The 16,438-nt window shown below is 40.8% G+C and overlaps 1 protein-coding gene across 1 annotated transcript in view; it reads left to right on the top strand.

Annotated features, from left to right (window-relative positions):
• Fstl4 (follistatin like 4) overlaps positions 1 to 16,438 on the top strand; it is a 404,387-nt gene that overhangs the window by 377,716 nt on the left and 10,233 nt on the right. Inside the window, exons 12-14 of the mRNA XM_047556989.1 lie at positions 1,130 to 1,248; positions 4,794 to 4,943; positions 11,487 to 11,594. Coding sequence (XP_047412945.1) covers positions 1,130 to 1,248; positions 4,794 to 4,943; positions 11,487 to 11,594 — 377 coding nt within the window. The remainder of the gene's footprint in view (positions 1 to 1,129; positions 1,249 to 4,793; positions 4,944 to 11,486; positions 11,595 to 16,438) is intronic.

Genomic DNA, 16,438 nt, shown 5'->3' on the forward strand with positions numbered 1-16,438 from the left:
AGAAGACTACCGGCAGAGTCCTTGGAAGGAGATGATTCTTATTTTCCTCTTTTATTGTATCCTAACTCAATAAAACCTACTCAAAACAACCCATTAAGCTAGTACACAGGTTTTCTCAGCATGCTAAGAAAGAGTTTTCCTTATATTTTTCTTAGAATTTGTAAAAATCTTGATGTTCTATCTTTAAAAGAAATGGGGAAAGGGAGAAGACAGGAAGAAAACAGGAGAGGAAGAAAGAAGTAGGGAGCACTCTAGGCTTTGTGCCATGTCTCCCCTTAATAGACAGACTGGAGGGAACAGGCTAGAGGCAGAGCTCGGGGCCTAACTCCAGCTTGAGTGCAAAGGCAGGTAGCATCGCCCAAGCCTTCCCACCTTGACCTCAGTCTCTTTATCTTTAAAGTAAGGAGGCTCGTCCCCAAGGCCCTTTCTGAGGTCTGAGTATCTTCTACACAGAGATCTACAACCCCAGACCAGGATGGGAGCAGGCTCCACTGACCAGCCTTGATGCCCCAGAGAAACTGGTAGACCAGAAGTGAGAACAAACTGTCTGGAAGGAGGAGATAGACAGGCCAAGACCAAGTGACCAAGTGCAGACCAAGAAATAGCAACCATAGCATCCTTAGGCCCCCACTGCAGGAATGACTATATAAAATTTTTAAAAATAAATTTTAAAAAAACAGCCTTTGGGATTTTTGGTACCATCTGATTCGTTCTTTGACTAGTCCACAAAAACTAATCGAAGGAGGTTTTCCTTTCATAACAGGACATGTCAAAGAAATGTCAAAGCCAAGGCCATCTTTTATTGGAAAACTTGTGTTGGTGGCCAACCCCAGATGATGTAGGGCAGCAATGGATGTTTGGGAGGACAACCTGGATACTACAGAGCTGGAGATGGGCTTTATGGATTCCCAGTCCTTGGAGCACTTTCTTCATGTCCCCCATCCCCCATCAAGCAAGAGGTCTCAAGCTATCTGCTCATCCCCACCTCCACCTCTGCTGGGAATTGCATTTTTTGTCCGTACCAGTTGCATCCAAACTGCCTGTGTCTTGTATGCTCCATGTTGCATGTGACCCTGCCTGGGGCCTGGTTGCTAGAGGGGCATGACCATGCTGTGTTTGCTCCTCCCAGGACTCAGTGTGGGAAACATGTTCTACGTCTTCTCTGATGATGGTATCGTTGTCATCCACCCAGTGGACTGTGAGATCCAGAGGCACCTCAAGCCCACAGAGAAGATTTTCATGAGCTATGTGAGTTTCTGTGCCTGGGGAAGCTTCTACCTCACACACAAAATCCCAGAAGTCAGTCTAACCATGTGCACCAAGGGGTCTCCTAGGTTCCATTTATTATGTGCAGTATTTGTTCCAAGGCTAAGGCAGGAACACATGAACTAAGAGTTCTCTTTCTTCTTCCAGCAGCCACTGCTGTGCCCTGAGCTGTAGGTGAGGCCCCGGGAGCACACATGGGTTCTTGGCCTCCAGAAGTTCATGGTCATAAAATGGAGACAGTAAAGTGAACATTTAGCTGCCAAATAGGTGTGCCCTCACAGAACTGGGCAGGAGAGCGTGAACACACGTGCATGGCCAGAGTGGTGGAGGTGCTATGGATGAAACCTGAGACCTGGTAGAAAGTGACAGTGCGAGTGACAGAGGCAGAAGAGATGGTCACTGGTGGCAGAACCAGGAAAGCTCTTCCAGTTCCTAAGACCAGCTGCTGGGAGACACCCCCACCCCCACCCCCACCCCACTGCACCAGACCTCTTCCTCTGGCTTGTCTCCCAGTTGGCCTCCTGAAATAGTCTGAGCTCCTCAAGGATAGGACTATAGCCCTGAATCCAAAAGGGCCATTTGAAATTCCTCTCCTGCCCTCCCCTGGAGGACACACACAGATGTCCCCAGTCTATGCACAATGAATGAGTTAATGAAGGCGATGGGCATGGAGTTGGTGGAACTGGGCTTGGTTTGGGCAAGTTTCTAGGTCAGTTGTGTTGCACCACTGTGCTGGTTCTTGGCAGATCTCAGGCTGTTGAATTTCTCAAATGTATAACTTGGAACAGCTATTTTCCAAGCTGTTTCATTGGAATCAATTATTTCCTAGAAGTGCAACCTCTAATGAACTTTCCTTCCACACAATAACCATGAAACCAGTTGGAAAGAGTGGTCCTGCTTAATTTCTAGCAATTAGGTTTAAATAATTGCCCTCTGTCTCATGGGCACTAATTTCTCATATATTTGCAATAACCTAACCAGTAAGTGAATAAAATCTCCCAGATCCTAATCAGGACTCAGTTTTCCTGGATAAGTAGCTAGAACAAGATAGTAAGAGAGGTCCTGAAGGTGTTTCAGACAAAAGGAGACCATGGGGAGCCAGCCATGCAACAATCCCCCAAAATAGTTTTTTTATCTTAAAAAAAAAAGTCTAAATCCCTCGCCAGAAGGTTACAATGGACAACCCTCCCCTCTAAAGTGCTGGGTGAAGAGGAGGAACTGGATCAGCTCTCCATTTGGGCCAGCAGGAAGCAGCATATGAAATAGGGTATAGCCTTCAGTCATACAGACCTAGATTCATATCCCATCTGTCACTCAGTAGACTAAATGGCTTGGAAAAGTTAAGCCTCAGCTTTCTCTAATGTAAATTGGAGGTATTATGAACAGTAGATACAATAACAGAGAAGGGCAATGGTAAAAGGACAGAAACCAGCTTTAAAACAATTGTAGCCATCTAGGAGAGAAATGGAAATGGAGACAGAAGTAGATGAACTCGGTGATTTTGGAGGTTGGCTTGGTAATTTGTGATGACTAATAAATGGTGAGTTATATGAAAGAAAGAAAAATCAATGTTATTGTTCATGCCTTGGACTTGGCTGACCTATGGTGATGGAGACCCAGAAGGAGGATCAGATATGGAGAGTGACTGGTTCAGGTGTGGATGAAGTGGCCATGAAAAAAACCAAACAGGAGTTGGAGAAGGAATTTTTGTGCCATTAGTAACAAGTGTTGACTTACACCAAGGAGACAGACATGAGTGTGTGCAAGGATCTGAGATGGTTACCTAGAATGGAGTTCTGGGGTTCTCCACAGCTCAGACATGGGCAAACTGAGAGGACCACTAAGAATAATGAGACAGAATCAGGCCAAGGTAATAAGGAAGCCAATGGGAATGCAAGTCTTGAAGATAGACCAAAGAAGGTCCTCCTTTGCACTCACTGATTCATTCAACAAACATATTAAGGTACCAACTCTGTGCCAAGCACTGTGCTAGGGACTAAGAATATAAAGGACAAATACCCTGCTCTCAAGGAGCTTACCCTCCAGTGCAGGAAGAAAGACTGCCCAGGTGTACAAGTCAATGTATAAAGTCGAGTGTACATGAGAACTGCAGTAAAGGAAGGGAGTAGGGAGTGATGGGGTGCTAAGCTAGATGAGGTCAGAGGAGACTCCTTAATATGGTGACACCTAAGCAAAGAATTTAAGGAAACAAGAGAATACACCAAACAGACCTGGAGAAGAGCATTCCTGGCAAAAGAAATTACCAATGCCAAGGCCCTGATGCAGGAGGGTGGCATGATTGAAGGTCACCAAGAATGCTTACATGAGTAGAGTGGGGAGAGAGAGAGAAGCAGGAACCAGAAGAGTCCAGATTTCACTGTGAGCAAGAAAGAAAGTTATTGGGGTGGGAGAGGTCAGGAAGAGTCACATGATCTGGCTTCCATTTTACAATGATCCCTGTCTGTGGTTGCCTGGTGAACAGGTTGGGGAAGGTTGGGGTGGAACCAAGGAGCACAGTCTGGATGCTATTGCAGTTACCTGGGTGCCAAAGAATGTGACTTGAGCCAGAGTGATACAGGTGGAAGTGGTAAGAAAGAGCATAATCGTGGACATATTTTGAAGGTAAAACTGAAAGGATTTGTGATGCCTTGTATGGGAACCGTGGGCAGGAGAAAAGAGGAGTCAAGGATGACCCCACAGATTTTGGTCTAAGAATGCATTGGAGCTGCCAGTTTTTGAGTGAAATGAGCAGGATTGGGAGCTAAAAATGATAGTTGATTTTTGACATACAAGTTTGATATGTACATTAAACAACCAAACAGGGCAAGGCACTTGGCTATATAAGTGTGGAGTTGAGGGAAGGGACCCAAATAAAAATGGAAATTTGGGAATTGTAAGCATTACACCCATAGGTTTCCATGATGTCAATGAGGGAGTGGGTTTTAAAGAGAAAAAGAACTCCATGTGAATCCCAGGGTATTCAGACATAGATCAGCAAACTGGGCAAAAGCCAACAACACAGAAGGAGCAGCCACTGGGAATGAATGGAGGAAGGAAACCAAGCAACAGTCAGTACTGTCAGATGATGGCCCAAGTGCAGATAAAATGATGGTGAAGTTTAATGACCAAGGAGTCAATATTGACCCTGGTGAGGACAAAGCTTTGTGGTGGGGACTACAGCCAAAGCATTAAGGAGCTTGTGAGTAATGACAAAGTAGAAAAAGAGTGTGGGCGACTCTTGCAAATCTTTGGTCATTAGAGACATTTCCAATAACAAAGATGAGGAGAGGGAGAAGGTAGCACACCAGAGTGGAAGAATATGAACCAGGAAGCTGCTGACTGAAAGGGCACAAAGGAGTTTACAGCCTCTAAAGAGGTGGGAGGGGAAACGTTGGGTGAGAAATTGATGATGTGGGAGGATCGGGTGCCATGTTCTGTTGGTCCCAGGGTTTCCAAGAGAGGGAAGAAAGGGACCGAGAAGGATCAGAAGAGAGTAAAAGATACATAGCAGCCTCTCTCCTTCACAGGAAGAAATCTGTCCCCAAGGGGAAGGAGGTGCCACCCAGCCATGCCAGTGGGCATCTGCGGTCAACGTCAGGAATCGGTACATCTATGTGGCCCAGCCAGCACTGAACAGAGTCCTCGTTGTCGACGTTCAAGCCCAGAAAATCCTACAGGTACACCTCTTGAAAGGAACGAGAAAGACTCCAAATCCTGGAGCACAGTCTATCACATTCTTCTTTCTTTCTGCACATTCCCCAGCTCCTGGGAGAGGTGCTCAGCTTGGAGGGGAAAAATTCATGTGCCGCTATTCACTAAGTGGTCATTGTCTACTATGTGCCAAGCACTGTTCTAGATGCTCAAGAGATGGCCATGAATGAGCACTGAGGTCCCCAGAACTTAGATTGTAATCAGGGAGGCAGACCATAAATCAGAATTTCAGGAAGCTGTGGTTAAAAAAAAAAAAACAGGTAAAAATGTGACAAAGGAACTGTAAGACTTTGAAGTGGGCCCTCTCTCTGGAGGTGAATGGAATATGAAAACTGAATGCCATTGGGGACACAGACTGGGAGCACTGTATAGGCCTGAGGGCAAGAGTAGGACAGTGAGGTCAGAGGTAAGCAAAGGCCAGCCCACAGAGGGCCTTGGAGGCCAGTTAAATCCCAGAATAAAATCCATGCTCAGACAGAAACCCACTGAAGGGTGATCAGATGAGTGACATCATCTGGCTTACATTTTTAGAGTCAATACATCTGCTCTTTTAGGAATAGACAGGAAGAGTAGAGATATGGTGGAACCTAATCCAGAAGAGAAGAGGACAGCAGTGGAGTTGTGAGAAATGATCAGGTTCTTGGTATATTTTAAATGTGAAGCCTGGAAGACTTTCTCATGGGTTAAATGTAAGGTTCAAAAGAAAAAGGAATCAAGGTGTTTGTTTACTTCAGCATATAAATGTGATGCCATTTACAACATGTGGTTAACTGAATAATTGTCCCTAAGATGTCTGCATCCTAATCCCTGGAACCTGTGAATGTCACCTTGTATAGCAAAAGGGACTTTGTAGATGTGATTAAGGATTTTCAGATCAGGAAATTATCCTTGGGTTATCTAGGTGGGTCCTAAATACAATAAGAAATGTCCTTATAAAAGGGAGGCAGATGAGGCTGGGGTTGTGGCCTGAATTCGATCCTCGGCAACACATAAATAAATAAAATAAAGGTATCGTGTCCACCTATGACTAAAATTTTTTTTTTTTTAAAAAGGGAGGCAGAGAGAAATTTGATGATTGGAAGCATGAAAGGATGTAAGGACTGCAGTTCTAGAGACTAGAAAAAGCAAAGAAACATTCTCCCTTGGAGCCTGTAGGAGGAGCATGGCACTGCCAACCTATTGGTATTATCCCAGTGAAACTGACTTTGACTTTGTGATCTCCAAAACTGTAAAAGAATAAATCTGTGTTGTTTCAAGCATCCAAATTGGGGGTAATTTGTTTCTGCAGCGATATGAAACTAAACGCTATGGTAGAAATGACATTGAGAAAGGCAGGGAGCCAAGCACGGAGTGGATTGGGGGGAAATTACATTTGAAATCCTACTAAATATGTAAGTAGAGATGTCAGGAAAGTTGTTGGACAAGCAGGTCTGGAGTCAAGGCAGGGTTCAGGCTGGAAATCATCATCCAATGGGCTGATCAAATCGAGAGAACTAGATTAAATTATCAGGGTAATACAGATAAAAGTCAAGGTTGGGGGCCTAAAGCACTGCAATATTTAAAGATCAGGAAGGAGGAAGAAGTCAACAAAGGAGTCCAAGAAAGAGTAACCATAAAGGTAGGAAAAGGGGCTGGGGTGGTGGTTCAGTGGTAGAGCACTTGCCTACCATGTGTGAGGCCCTGGGTTCATTTCTCAGCACTGCATGTAAATAAATGAATAAAAATAAAGGCCTATCAACATCTAAAAAAATTTGTTTTAAAAAGGTAGGAAAAAAAATTAGAAGAGGTTGACACTCCAACAGCCAAAAGCAGAGAATTTTTCCATGAATAGTGGTCAACAGTGACACGTGCTACCGGGAGCTTTGTGTGTTATGAAGACTGTGAACCTGCCATTGGATTTGATTCCACAGAGTCATGGAGCACACTCGTGAATGTGAGCTTGCTGGAGTGGGTTCAGGTTACAGTGAGAGGGAAGGAAGTGGAGACGTGGGAATGGAACCAGCTGTGTAGAGGAGTTTTGTTGTAAAAGTAGGCAAATGAGGCAGCTGGAAGGGGAAGTCCAAAGAACTTATTTAAAGTAGGTGACATCACAGCATTCAGTGGAATTCAAGGTACACAAGTGGAGATGCTAGCCCTAGCTAAAGAACATTCTTTCCTTAGAACAGGAGGAAATAGGAAGTATTCAGACACAGGTGCAAATTGGTGGTATAGTGGGTGGTAGTTAGATGAACTTTCTTCTGGTTGCTTTTATTTTCAGTGAAGTACGATAGAAAAGTATCATCAGGGATGGAGGTCTGAGGAAAAAGAGAGAAAATCTGAATGTGAGATTGAATCAGCCAGGTGATAGGACTCCTGGGCAATAGTGAGAACCCACTTAGGGACTGTGGGTGTAAATTTAAAGTGAGATCAGTCTGCAGAGTTGTCTCAGCTGCTCTCGTGCAAGTTCATTGCATGAAGAAAGTTGTATATAACCAGGTGTGTGGTTTCTACTGGCAAATGCAACAGGAAACTTTCTACCTATTTTTTGGTAATTGATTCCCCAGGCCAGAGCGCCTACTATAAATAATTTCAATACTTTGAAGTTTAAAGGCTTGTTTTATAACTAAGATTTTAGTCAATTTTGGTAAATGTTCCACGTGCACTTTGAGAACGTCTATTCTGATATTGTTAGGTACGGTATTCTATACAAGTCATTATGTCAAGCTGATTTATTCTATCGTTCAGATCTCCTTATCCCTATCGATTTTTTTTTGTTTGTTTGCTTAGTGTGTCAGCTGCTCAGAGGTGTGTTAAAACCTTCCACTGTGATTGTAGATTTATCTTTCTCAAAGTTCTACCCAATTTTGCTTTTAAATTGTAATATCTTTCTTGGGGGAAAGATATCTTTATTCTTAGGAAAATAGCCCTCTTTATATCTGCTAATGCTACTTGTCTGAAGGTGTATTTTTGCCTAAAACTAGTATAGCTAAATCAGGTTTATTTTCATTAGTGGTCTTGTAATTTTTCCATACTTTAAATTTCAACCCTTCTATGTCTTCATATTTTAGGTTTTCTTTCATAGAGTAATATGGAACTAAATTCTGAGTTTTCTCTAGTTTAAAAATATTAGTCTTTTACTTGGAGTATTCAATCCTTTAATATTTAATGTACTTAATTTTATAGTTGAGTTATATTTACCATATTACTTTTTAATTTTACCTTCTTATTTACATTGCTTTTTTCTTTTTTGTTTTGTTTTGTTTTTTTGGACTTGTCAAACATTTTAATTCTATTTTTTTCTGTATTAGATTGTTGAAGATGCACTCATGTTGTTATTAACACCATAGAAATTATAACACACATCAGTATTGTTGCATAGAAATTGTTACTTCATTTCCCCAAGAATATTAGAATACCTTAACTCTTTTAGTCATCCTCCTGTATTACTTCAGTAATGAATCTTAATTCTACATGTAACTTAACCCAACAAAACGTGATGATTATTTTACCAAGCAATAATTTATGTCTATCCATAGATATATCTTTCCATTGTTCTTTATTCCTGAAATCCACTTTTCTATGTAGAATCATCTTTAATAGTTCTTTTAGTGTCTGCTGGTAACAAATTCTCATAGTTCTTACTTGAAAACACCTATTACGTTGCTGAAAAATATTTTTATCAGGTACAAAATTTTAGATTGGCAATTATTTTCTTTTAGCATTTTGAGATGTCATTCCATATCTTCCATTGTTTCCATGGGTTAACTGTCAGTCTTATTGGTGTTCTGTTTTTAATATTTTTATTTGTTTTAATTAGTTATACATGACAGTAGAATATACTTTGATACATCATATATAATGGAGTATAATTTCTCATTCTTCTGATTATACATGATGTAGAATCCTTTTGAAGGTAATGTTTTGTGTCTCTCTGCTTTTCAGATTTTCTCTTTGGTCTTTAGCAGTTTAACTATGATGTGCCTGGGCAAGGTGTTCTTTGTATTTATTCTGATTTAGGTTGCAGAGTTTCTTGAATGTGTAGATATCTTTCATCAAATGGGAAAATTCTCATCAATTATTTCTTCATGTTCTGCTGCCTCATTCTCTCTCTGTTTTTCTCTCTCTCTCTCTTTCTTCTTCTTCTCCTTCTTCTTCTTCTTCATCAGGAATTCTGTTTTAAATTTTTTTAAAGGTTAAACCTTTCCATTGTGCCCCACATCTCCTTCAATTTGGATGTGTTCCATCAACTTCTTAATTTGCTAATCCTGTCTTTTGTTACATCTGGTGGGTTTAACAAAACCTATTTATTAAGTTTTTTCAGGTATTTAATTTTTCTCTTCTAAAATTTCTATTAGATATAAATTCTTAATTATTAACTTTTTGTGGCTCACCCATGGGTCTGTTTCCATTGCCATCTTGTTGTTTTAAGTCATATCATCTGCCTCCTGGAATACCTAGAGCTCTTTTTGAAGCCAGTCTATATAAAAAATTGTAGTGACTTTAAATAGTTATCATCTACCTAAAATTGGATACCTACTCCAGTAGTCAGGGAGCATACAGAACCAACCATTTTAAAGTTTCTGAAAACTGTTTATCTCTGATTCACCCCCAGTCTTGGGGCTTTTAAGTGAGAGCCTGGCTTTTTTCACCAGGACTTCTTCCCTGCCATATCTTTGCTCTCCACCCATTAGACTATGGGAAATTCCGCTCTGGTTTTAAGAGGTTTCTGGCTTAGCTTTTCAGTCTCCTCCATACCTCAGAACATGAAATCTGATGGGAGAAGCTTAAGCAGAAAGGAGAGATAATAGCTCCCATCCAAATTGGAGGGTAATTTTGCTGTGAAGAAGACAGATAAATGGGATATCTGGAGGAGAATGTGCAGTCAAGAAGGATTTTTTAAAAATAAAAGACAATAAAAAATAGTGTTCAGGTGATATCATTAGGATAGGTTAGGAAGCTCTGGGTGGAGGAGAAAAGTGGTGTCAGGGAAGTAGGAAGTTGGCAGATAATGGGAACAAGGAAGACTCACTGGAGGTTACAAAGGCCCTGAGATGTGTGAAGTTGGGAAAATAAAATCACCCTCGCCTTGAGACTTGAAGGTAATGATAAGAGAAGGGAAGAAACATATCAGTGCTGTGTATATGAGGTTCAGGTCAACAAGTGAGTTTGGAGGATTATTAGAAGCCAATACCAGTGGAAGGATGTAGAAGGAGTCAAGTAGGTGAAAGATGAAGAGGTAGGTAATGCCAACACTTAGACATCAGATTGGAGTGGAGGAGCCAGGGAGATGGGAGGACAAATGAAGAAAATGTTTCTAGAAGGGACTCATTAACCACGTGAGGTCTTGCTGAAATGTCAGGAGGATCACAAGGTGACATCGGAACTTGATGTGAAGGTCCAGAACAGACAGAAACTTAGTGGAAATGAGAGTTAAGGCGAAGTGAAAACAGGGACTCCACAGACAATTCTTTAGAGAAGCTGTTGGCCAGTATGGCCAGTATGGGCAGAGATTCAAGTCACTGGCCAGTCAGAAAGGCTAGATTATGGTTGATTGAAACTGAAATTTTGGAAATGATATTAGGGTACAACTCATTGAGGCTAAGTTAGGGTAGAGGTAACGATTGTGAAGACCAAAAAGGAAGTAGGAAAGCCAGGCTTTGGATGAATCAACCATGTGGATTTGAAGGCATCAAACTTGGTGACCAAGTGTGTGGTAGAAAAAAAGACAGTGAACCTGGTGTCTACATCTTTAGTGAACAAAATATAACTAGATGTTGGCCAATGACAAGAAAAGCTGGGGGTTATAGTCTAATGGCATGAGCATTACACAACAAGGGTTTTGAACTTATAAAACTACATTATAAGAAGTTGAAAATAGCCTTCATGTAACAGGACCCCAGGAGAGGCTTTGTCCTCTGCAGAAAGCAGTTTTAGATACTGCAGATCAAAAAAAAAAAAAAAAAGAGTGTGAGTCTGCCTGATGCCACAGTCTAAGTTCCAGAGGCTTCTAAAGGATGTGGAAGAAAGAGACTTCACAGAATAAAACAAAGATAAGAGGGATGATCTCAAAGTCCACCTCTGATGACCCAGGGGGAAGGACCAACTCACTAAAATTCAGGGCACCCAGCAGCCAGGGAAGGAGGGTCCTTTGAGGGTCCAAGAGGCCCACAAAGCTTCAAGGAAGGAGAATCCTTCTCCTTTCCAGTAAAAGGAAAGTCCTGCAGCTGGTTCCTGAGTGGGAAAAAATTAAACCTCTGAGTTTAGGCTTTTACCACGTTGGTCTAGGTTCCTCTAAGTAAAACATGAAGAAAAAGTTCATAAAAGAGATAATTGATAACTAATTTATATCTGGGAGGACAAAGCCCAAGAAGAAGTTTCTGCCCAGGGTTCCCAAACAGGGTCATTGACAATGCTATAGGACCGGACTTCCACTCTCCTGGGAGTAAGGTCCACGTACGCAAAACCCAGAAATGACCATCGCATCAGCCTCCACCACAATGATGACCAACTTGTCACTGTCTTTTTTCAAGTCCATAGGTGTGGATCCTCTGCCAGCTAAGCTGTCCTATGACAAGTCACATGACCAAGTGTGGGTCCTGAGCTGGGGGGACAGGCACAAGTCCCAACCAAGCCTCCAGGTATGTTGAGTGCATGAAGTTGCTGCCCATCCTATAAAAGGACTGTCCCCCTATATGATAATTTCTCCTACTTTCCTAGGTGTATATTCACATTTATCCAAAATATTTCCATGAAACCTCAAGGAGAAAGTAGGAAAAAGTCACAGGGTAATGCCTCCCTCAATTAACAAGTTATCTTAGGCCATGATGATAATAAAGTTCTGATATCATGAGAACCTGGTCCCCACCAGCCCCATAGTACCTGCCTCTCCTGAGCCAGTAACTCCCAAGATCACCAGGATGAAGTCCTGGGTCCAGGCACTGAGAAGGGAGACAGGTCTTTCTTCACCTTGGGCTAGGCAGACTGGAAGATAATGTGAAAGCAAGTAGTAGATGCTAGCTGTCTGAATCCATTTTCTGTTACTCTAACAAAATACCCAAGGCTGAATAATTTATAAAGGAGAGATTTATTCTGGCTCATGGTTCCACCCAAGATCAGGCAGCCACAACTGGTCAGCTTCTGGTGAGTCTTGTACTTCATCTTGTCATGTGGAGATGTGGAAAGAGGAAGCCACAATAAAAAAGGAAAAGGAGCAGCATAAAGCAAGTATACCCACAAACAAAAGCACAATGTGCTGAGTGCTAGTAGTTTGCCTGTGACTTTGAAGCCCACACCACCAGCCCCTACACTGTACTTACTGCCTCCTGGGAAGGGGCTGAGCTCCGGAGATCTGTAGGATTCCTCACTCTGCCAGCCAGGGAGAGTCACCCAATCCTGTGTTGAGTGTGCCTGACCTAGCCTTTCTCACCAGGGATCCAGGACAGGAGTGAGCCTTACAAAAAGTGAGTTGAATGCCTGTTTGCTCCATTTTCCCCAAGATGGTGCAGAGGGATGTTCTGAAAGTCAGGAGAGGAATTAATTTATTACACAAAATGGGTGGTTCGGGCCATCAGGGTTTCTCCCTCAGAACCCTGATTGAGAAAAGCTACAAATGGAGAGGGTTCTGCCCTCCTTTCAAGACTGGTGAGAGACTGGGAAGGCCAGAGTCTGGAGAAGCTCCTGCTCAGGGACTGACCACCTGCCTCAACTACCAACCAACCTCCTGGTGCTCTGCTGGACCAGGTGCAGATTCTATTTCACTTCCTGTAAACTGAGACTACTGGTACTCAAGAGACACCACCAACCAGTCCTGGGTCACAGTGAGCTGACAAAATCATCATCATCATCATCATCATCATCATCTGAGAACCTAGGAGCCAGAATAAGGGTCACTCGGAACAGAGCATAAACCCAGAGAAATAGAACAGCCAGTGGGATCTACAAAATAAAGCTAAAGGGGCTGGGGAGATAGCTCAGTTGGTAAAGTGCTTGCCTTGTAAGCACAAGGCCCTGGGTTCAATCCCCAGCACTGCAAAAAAATAAATAAATAAAGCTAAGAAAGAGCCTAAGTAAATTCAAGGGATGGGCCACCAAAAAAGGTTTTGTTTTGGTTTCTTAACTAAAAATGAACAAAAATTTTTCCTAATTTAAAACTACAGCAGTGAATTAGAAAATTCAAGGGTTTCTACCAAGACCAAAAAAAGTAGGCTGAAAGAGAAATCTTTCTGAAATCACAGAGCAAACACATGAAGAGATTGAGATGTGAAGCAAGGACCACAGAAGTTTAGACAAAGGTCACAGTTGAAATGGAATCAAACATTAAGTAAATTTGGAATGTTAACCGTGTAAATTGAAAGAGATCTACAAGTTCCAGTCTAAATTGACAAGAAATGACATCTCTGCCCTTTTTAAAGTAAAATTCTGGAACTCCAAGAATAAATGGAAAATGTACAAGGGAAGATCTTTCTGGACAGAAAGAGCAAATTACCTATAAAAGACAAAACAAGCAGATTGGCATTTAACTTCTCACCTGCAACAGGAGATGGACACCCATCGAGTCACATCTATACGCTATTTAGAGGGAGATTGAAATCCAAGGGTCCTTTTCCAGCTAAGACATAATTTACCTGTCAAGACAAAAAAATAAATAAATGATATAAGCAGTATGCAAATACTCTGGGAGCATATGTCCTCATCTGAGAAAGATACTAGATAAACATCAGATGAACCAAATCAGAAGGAAAGCGAGAAAGGAAAGAGTTAATGGACCAAAGAGATTTAAAAGCAAGAGGGCTGAAAGGTATATGTGATAAGAAAGACCACTTGAAGTGGGAGGGACACTGCATGAGAAACACTTGAGAGCAGGCTATAACTAAAGGTGATGAGTTATTTCAGTAAAAAATAAAAGGAGGGAGAAGAAGCAGAAGGAAAGTAAAAATACTCAAATATCTCCTTTTGTTGGAATAAGAAAGGATACCAAAAACACTGAGGAATGAATATCTCTTACTCCAAATGTGATCAGCTGAATTCTCTTATTAAAAGCAGAGATGATCCAATTGGGCTTAAAAAAGAAAGACAATTGGCAATACATTGTTTATATGAAATGCAATAAAATGAAGTGATAATAAAAGGTTGAATTTAAAGAGGTAAGAATAATGATAAGAGGTGAGTAAAGGGATTCTGGGAGAGGGAAAAGGAACATCAGATGAGGGGACTTCAAAGTCAAAAGCTCTGAACAGTAGGAAAGACATTGACTGCCGAGGCATCAAACATAACTAACAACCTAAAACAAGGGTGACCTAACAGTTGGATTTTAAATGGACTTAAATTGTATGTAGCAAGGAGACAAAAGACTGGCATAAAAAAATTAATTAAAATGAGCTGTTTAATAAATATAGACCATCTTTCTTCTGTCAAATAGAATTTTTCACATCTACATATACAAAGGCCTATCACTAATCATAAGGAAACCTCAAAATGTTTGTAAAATTAGATATTATATAGGCTATAGTATTGATAATTTGAAATAGTTAAAAGGTAACCTAGTAAGAGAACATTCCCAGATAGGTATTGAATCAAAAGCAATTTTAGGGGGAAAGAAAAAGCTATTTCACATCAAAACCAATAGGATACAGAGAAAGCTATAAATGAGGAATATTTACAAAGGAAGCCTGCCAAGGAAGTGTTTGTGTTAAGAAATTGGGAAAAGAACAAAGTGTTAAGAAGGAATTAATAAGGACCAAATTTAATAGAAAGCAAAAAAAGAATAATCCTTCCCTACCCTAATGTAGAAGAGAGAGAACAAAAATAGACAAAATAAATAATGAGAAAGGGAATATCCCTGCAGATACAAGAGGATGAAGATAGATAAAATTAAATACGACCTTGCAACCCTGGGGTGGTAGATTTTAAAACCTAAAAGGAAATAGATGATTATTTATGAAATGCAAAAGAAAAGAACAATACCTAACTTTAGAAAAAGGAAACTTGAAATAGAACAATTTGCCATAGAAGGGTTTTTTTAAGATTAAAGATCTACTATAGAAATAGATAGAGCTGAATTTTATCAAGGCTTCAAAATATAGATAATTTTAATATTATTTGAACTATCCCAAACCATGCAAGAGGTGTATAGCGCCTTACTTTGTTTTAAATAGTCAATGTAATTGTAACTATAAAAACAGATACAAAGTAATATTTTAAAAACTATAGATTAATCTCACCTATGAATACAGAAGCAAAATTCTAAAAACAATCTTGGAGTCCAGCAATGTATCTGAACACTCAAGCCAGGAACAAGTTCCTGGGATGTCATGAAGTTATTCATAATACCAACAAGTTTAAATGAAAAAAGGGTTGGCTGTTTTCAGTAAATACTAGAAAGGCATTTAATCAAATATACTAGAAAATCTTAATAAAAGGCCTAAAAGCAGGAATAGAAGGAAGTTCCTTAAATATGGTAAAGCCTATTTCCCAAAAACCAATAGCAAATTTTTGCCAAAGTGGCAAAACACTAAAAGCATCTTAATTAATATGAGGAATCAGACAGAGTTGATCACCATCAGTCCAGGAAATACATTATCACAAAAAAAAAAAAAAAGAAAGAAAGAAAAGAAAAGAAAAGAAAAAGAAAGAAAGAAATAGGGTGGGTTAGGGCTGAGGAAATCAGTACTTGCAAAAATTGCTCCTGGAAATGTCAACTGACACAGCAATTGTCAAATGAGATCCACGACCTTGACTTTTCAGAATATATTCAAAAATTATAATCATGAGTGTGGACAAAGATGTAGTTGCATTATTTATATTGGCAAAACATTAAAATATCCTAATATTCTTTCTAAATACCCTACATGAAGGGATTTGTTAAACAAATCTTGCTGTCATGACGTGAGGGTGTATCTATAAATGAGATCATTCACTGAGGCCTCCCCAGCAACCAGTTTTTGAACGTTGGTATCTCCTTGAACTCTGCCCAGCACTCTCTAAAAGCTAAAAGCCTAGGCCCAGCTTTTAGCTGCCTGTCTGCCTGTCCCAGTGGATACTTGGTTCTCCTGCCACTCTAGGTATTACTTCCCAACCAGCTTTGTCCATCTATCTGAGGGAGATGCCCGACTTCTTGTCCCTACCCTTACCACCAACTGACATCTCCTAATATTCAGCCTTATGTTTATATCTCCTGAGCCCAGCCCAGAGAGACAGCTTAAGGGCACCTGTGGGCCCACCCAAGTGCCAGGACACAAGACCAGGCCAAGAAGGAATTCTTGAGTCGGAGAAACAAGGCTGACATGCCCACATCAGTTCAATGGCCCACAGCACTGAGTTTTGATGAAGTAACCTCAGAATATAGGGTGTCAGACTGGTGAAGCGTGAATGACACTGACCGATGGCAGCCTGTAATTTTCCATCTCTATTATAAGCTAAAATGACAGGCCTGATATCAAGCAGTGATTGCATGCTGCCTTAGAATCCTCTGGCATTTTCCCCT

This window comes from Sciurus carolinensis, chromosome 6, assembly GCF_902686445.1.
Source record: "Sciurus carolinensis chromosome 6, mSciCar1.2, whole genome shotgun sequence".
NCBI classification, from domain to species: domain Eukaryota; kingdom Metazoa; phylum Chordata; class Mammalia; order Rodentia; family Sciuridae; genus Sciurus; species Sciurus carolinensis.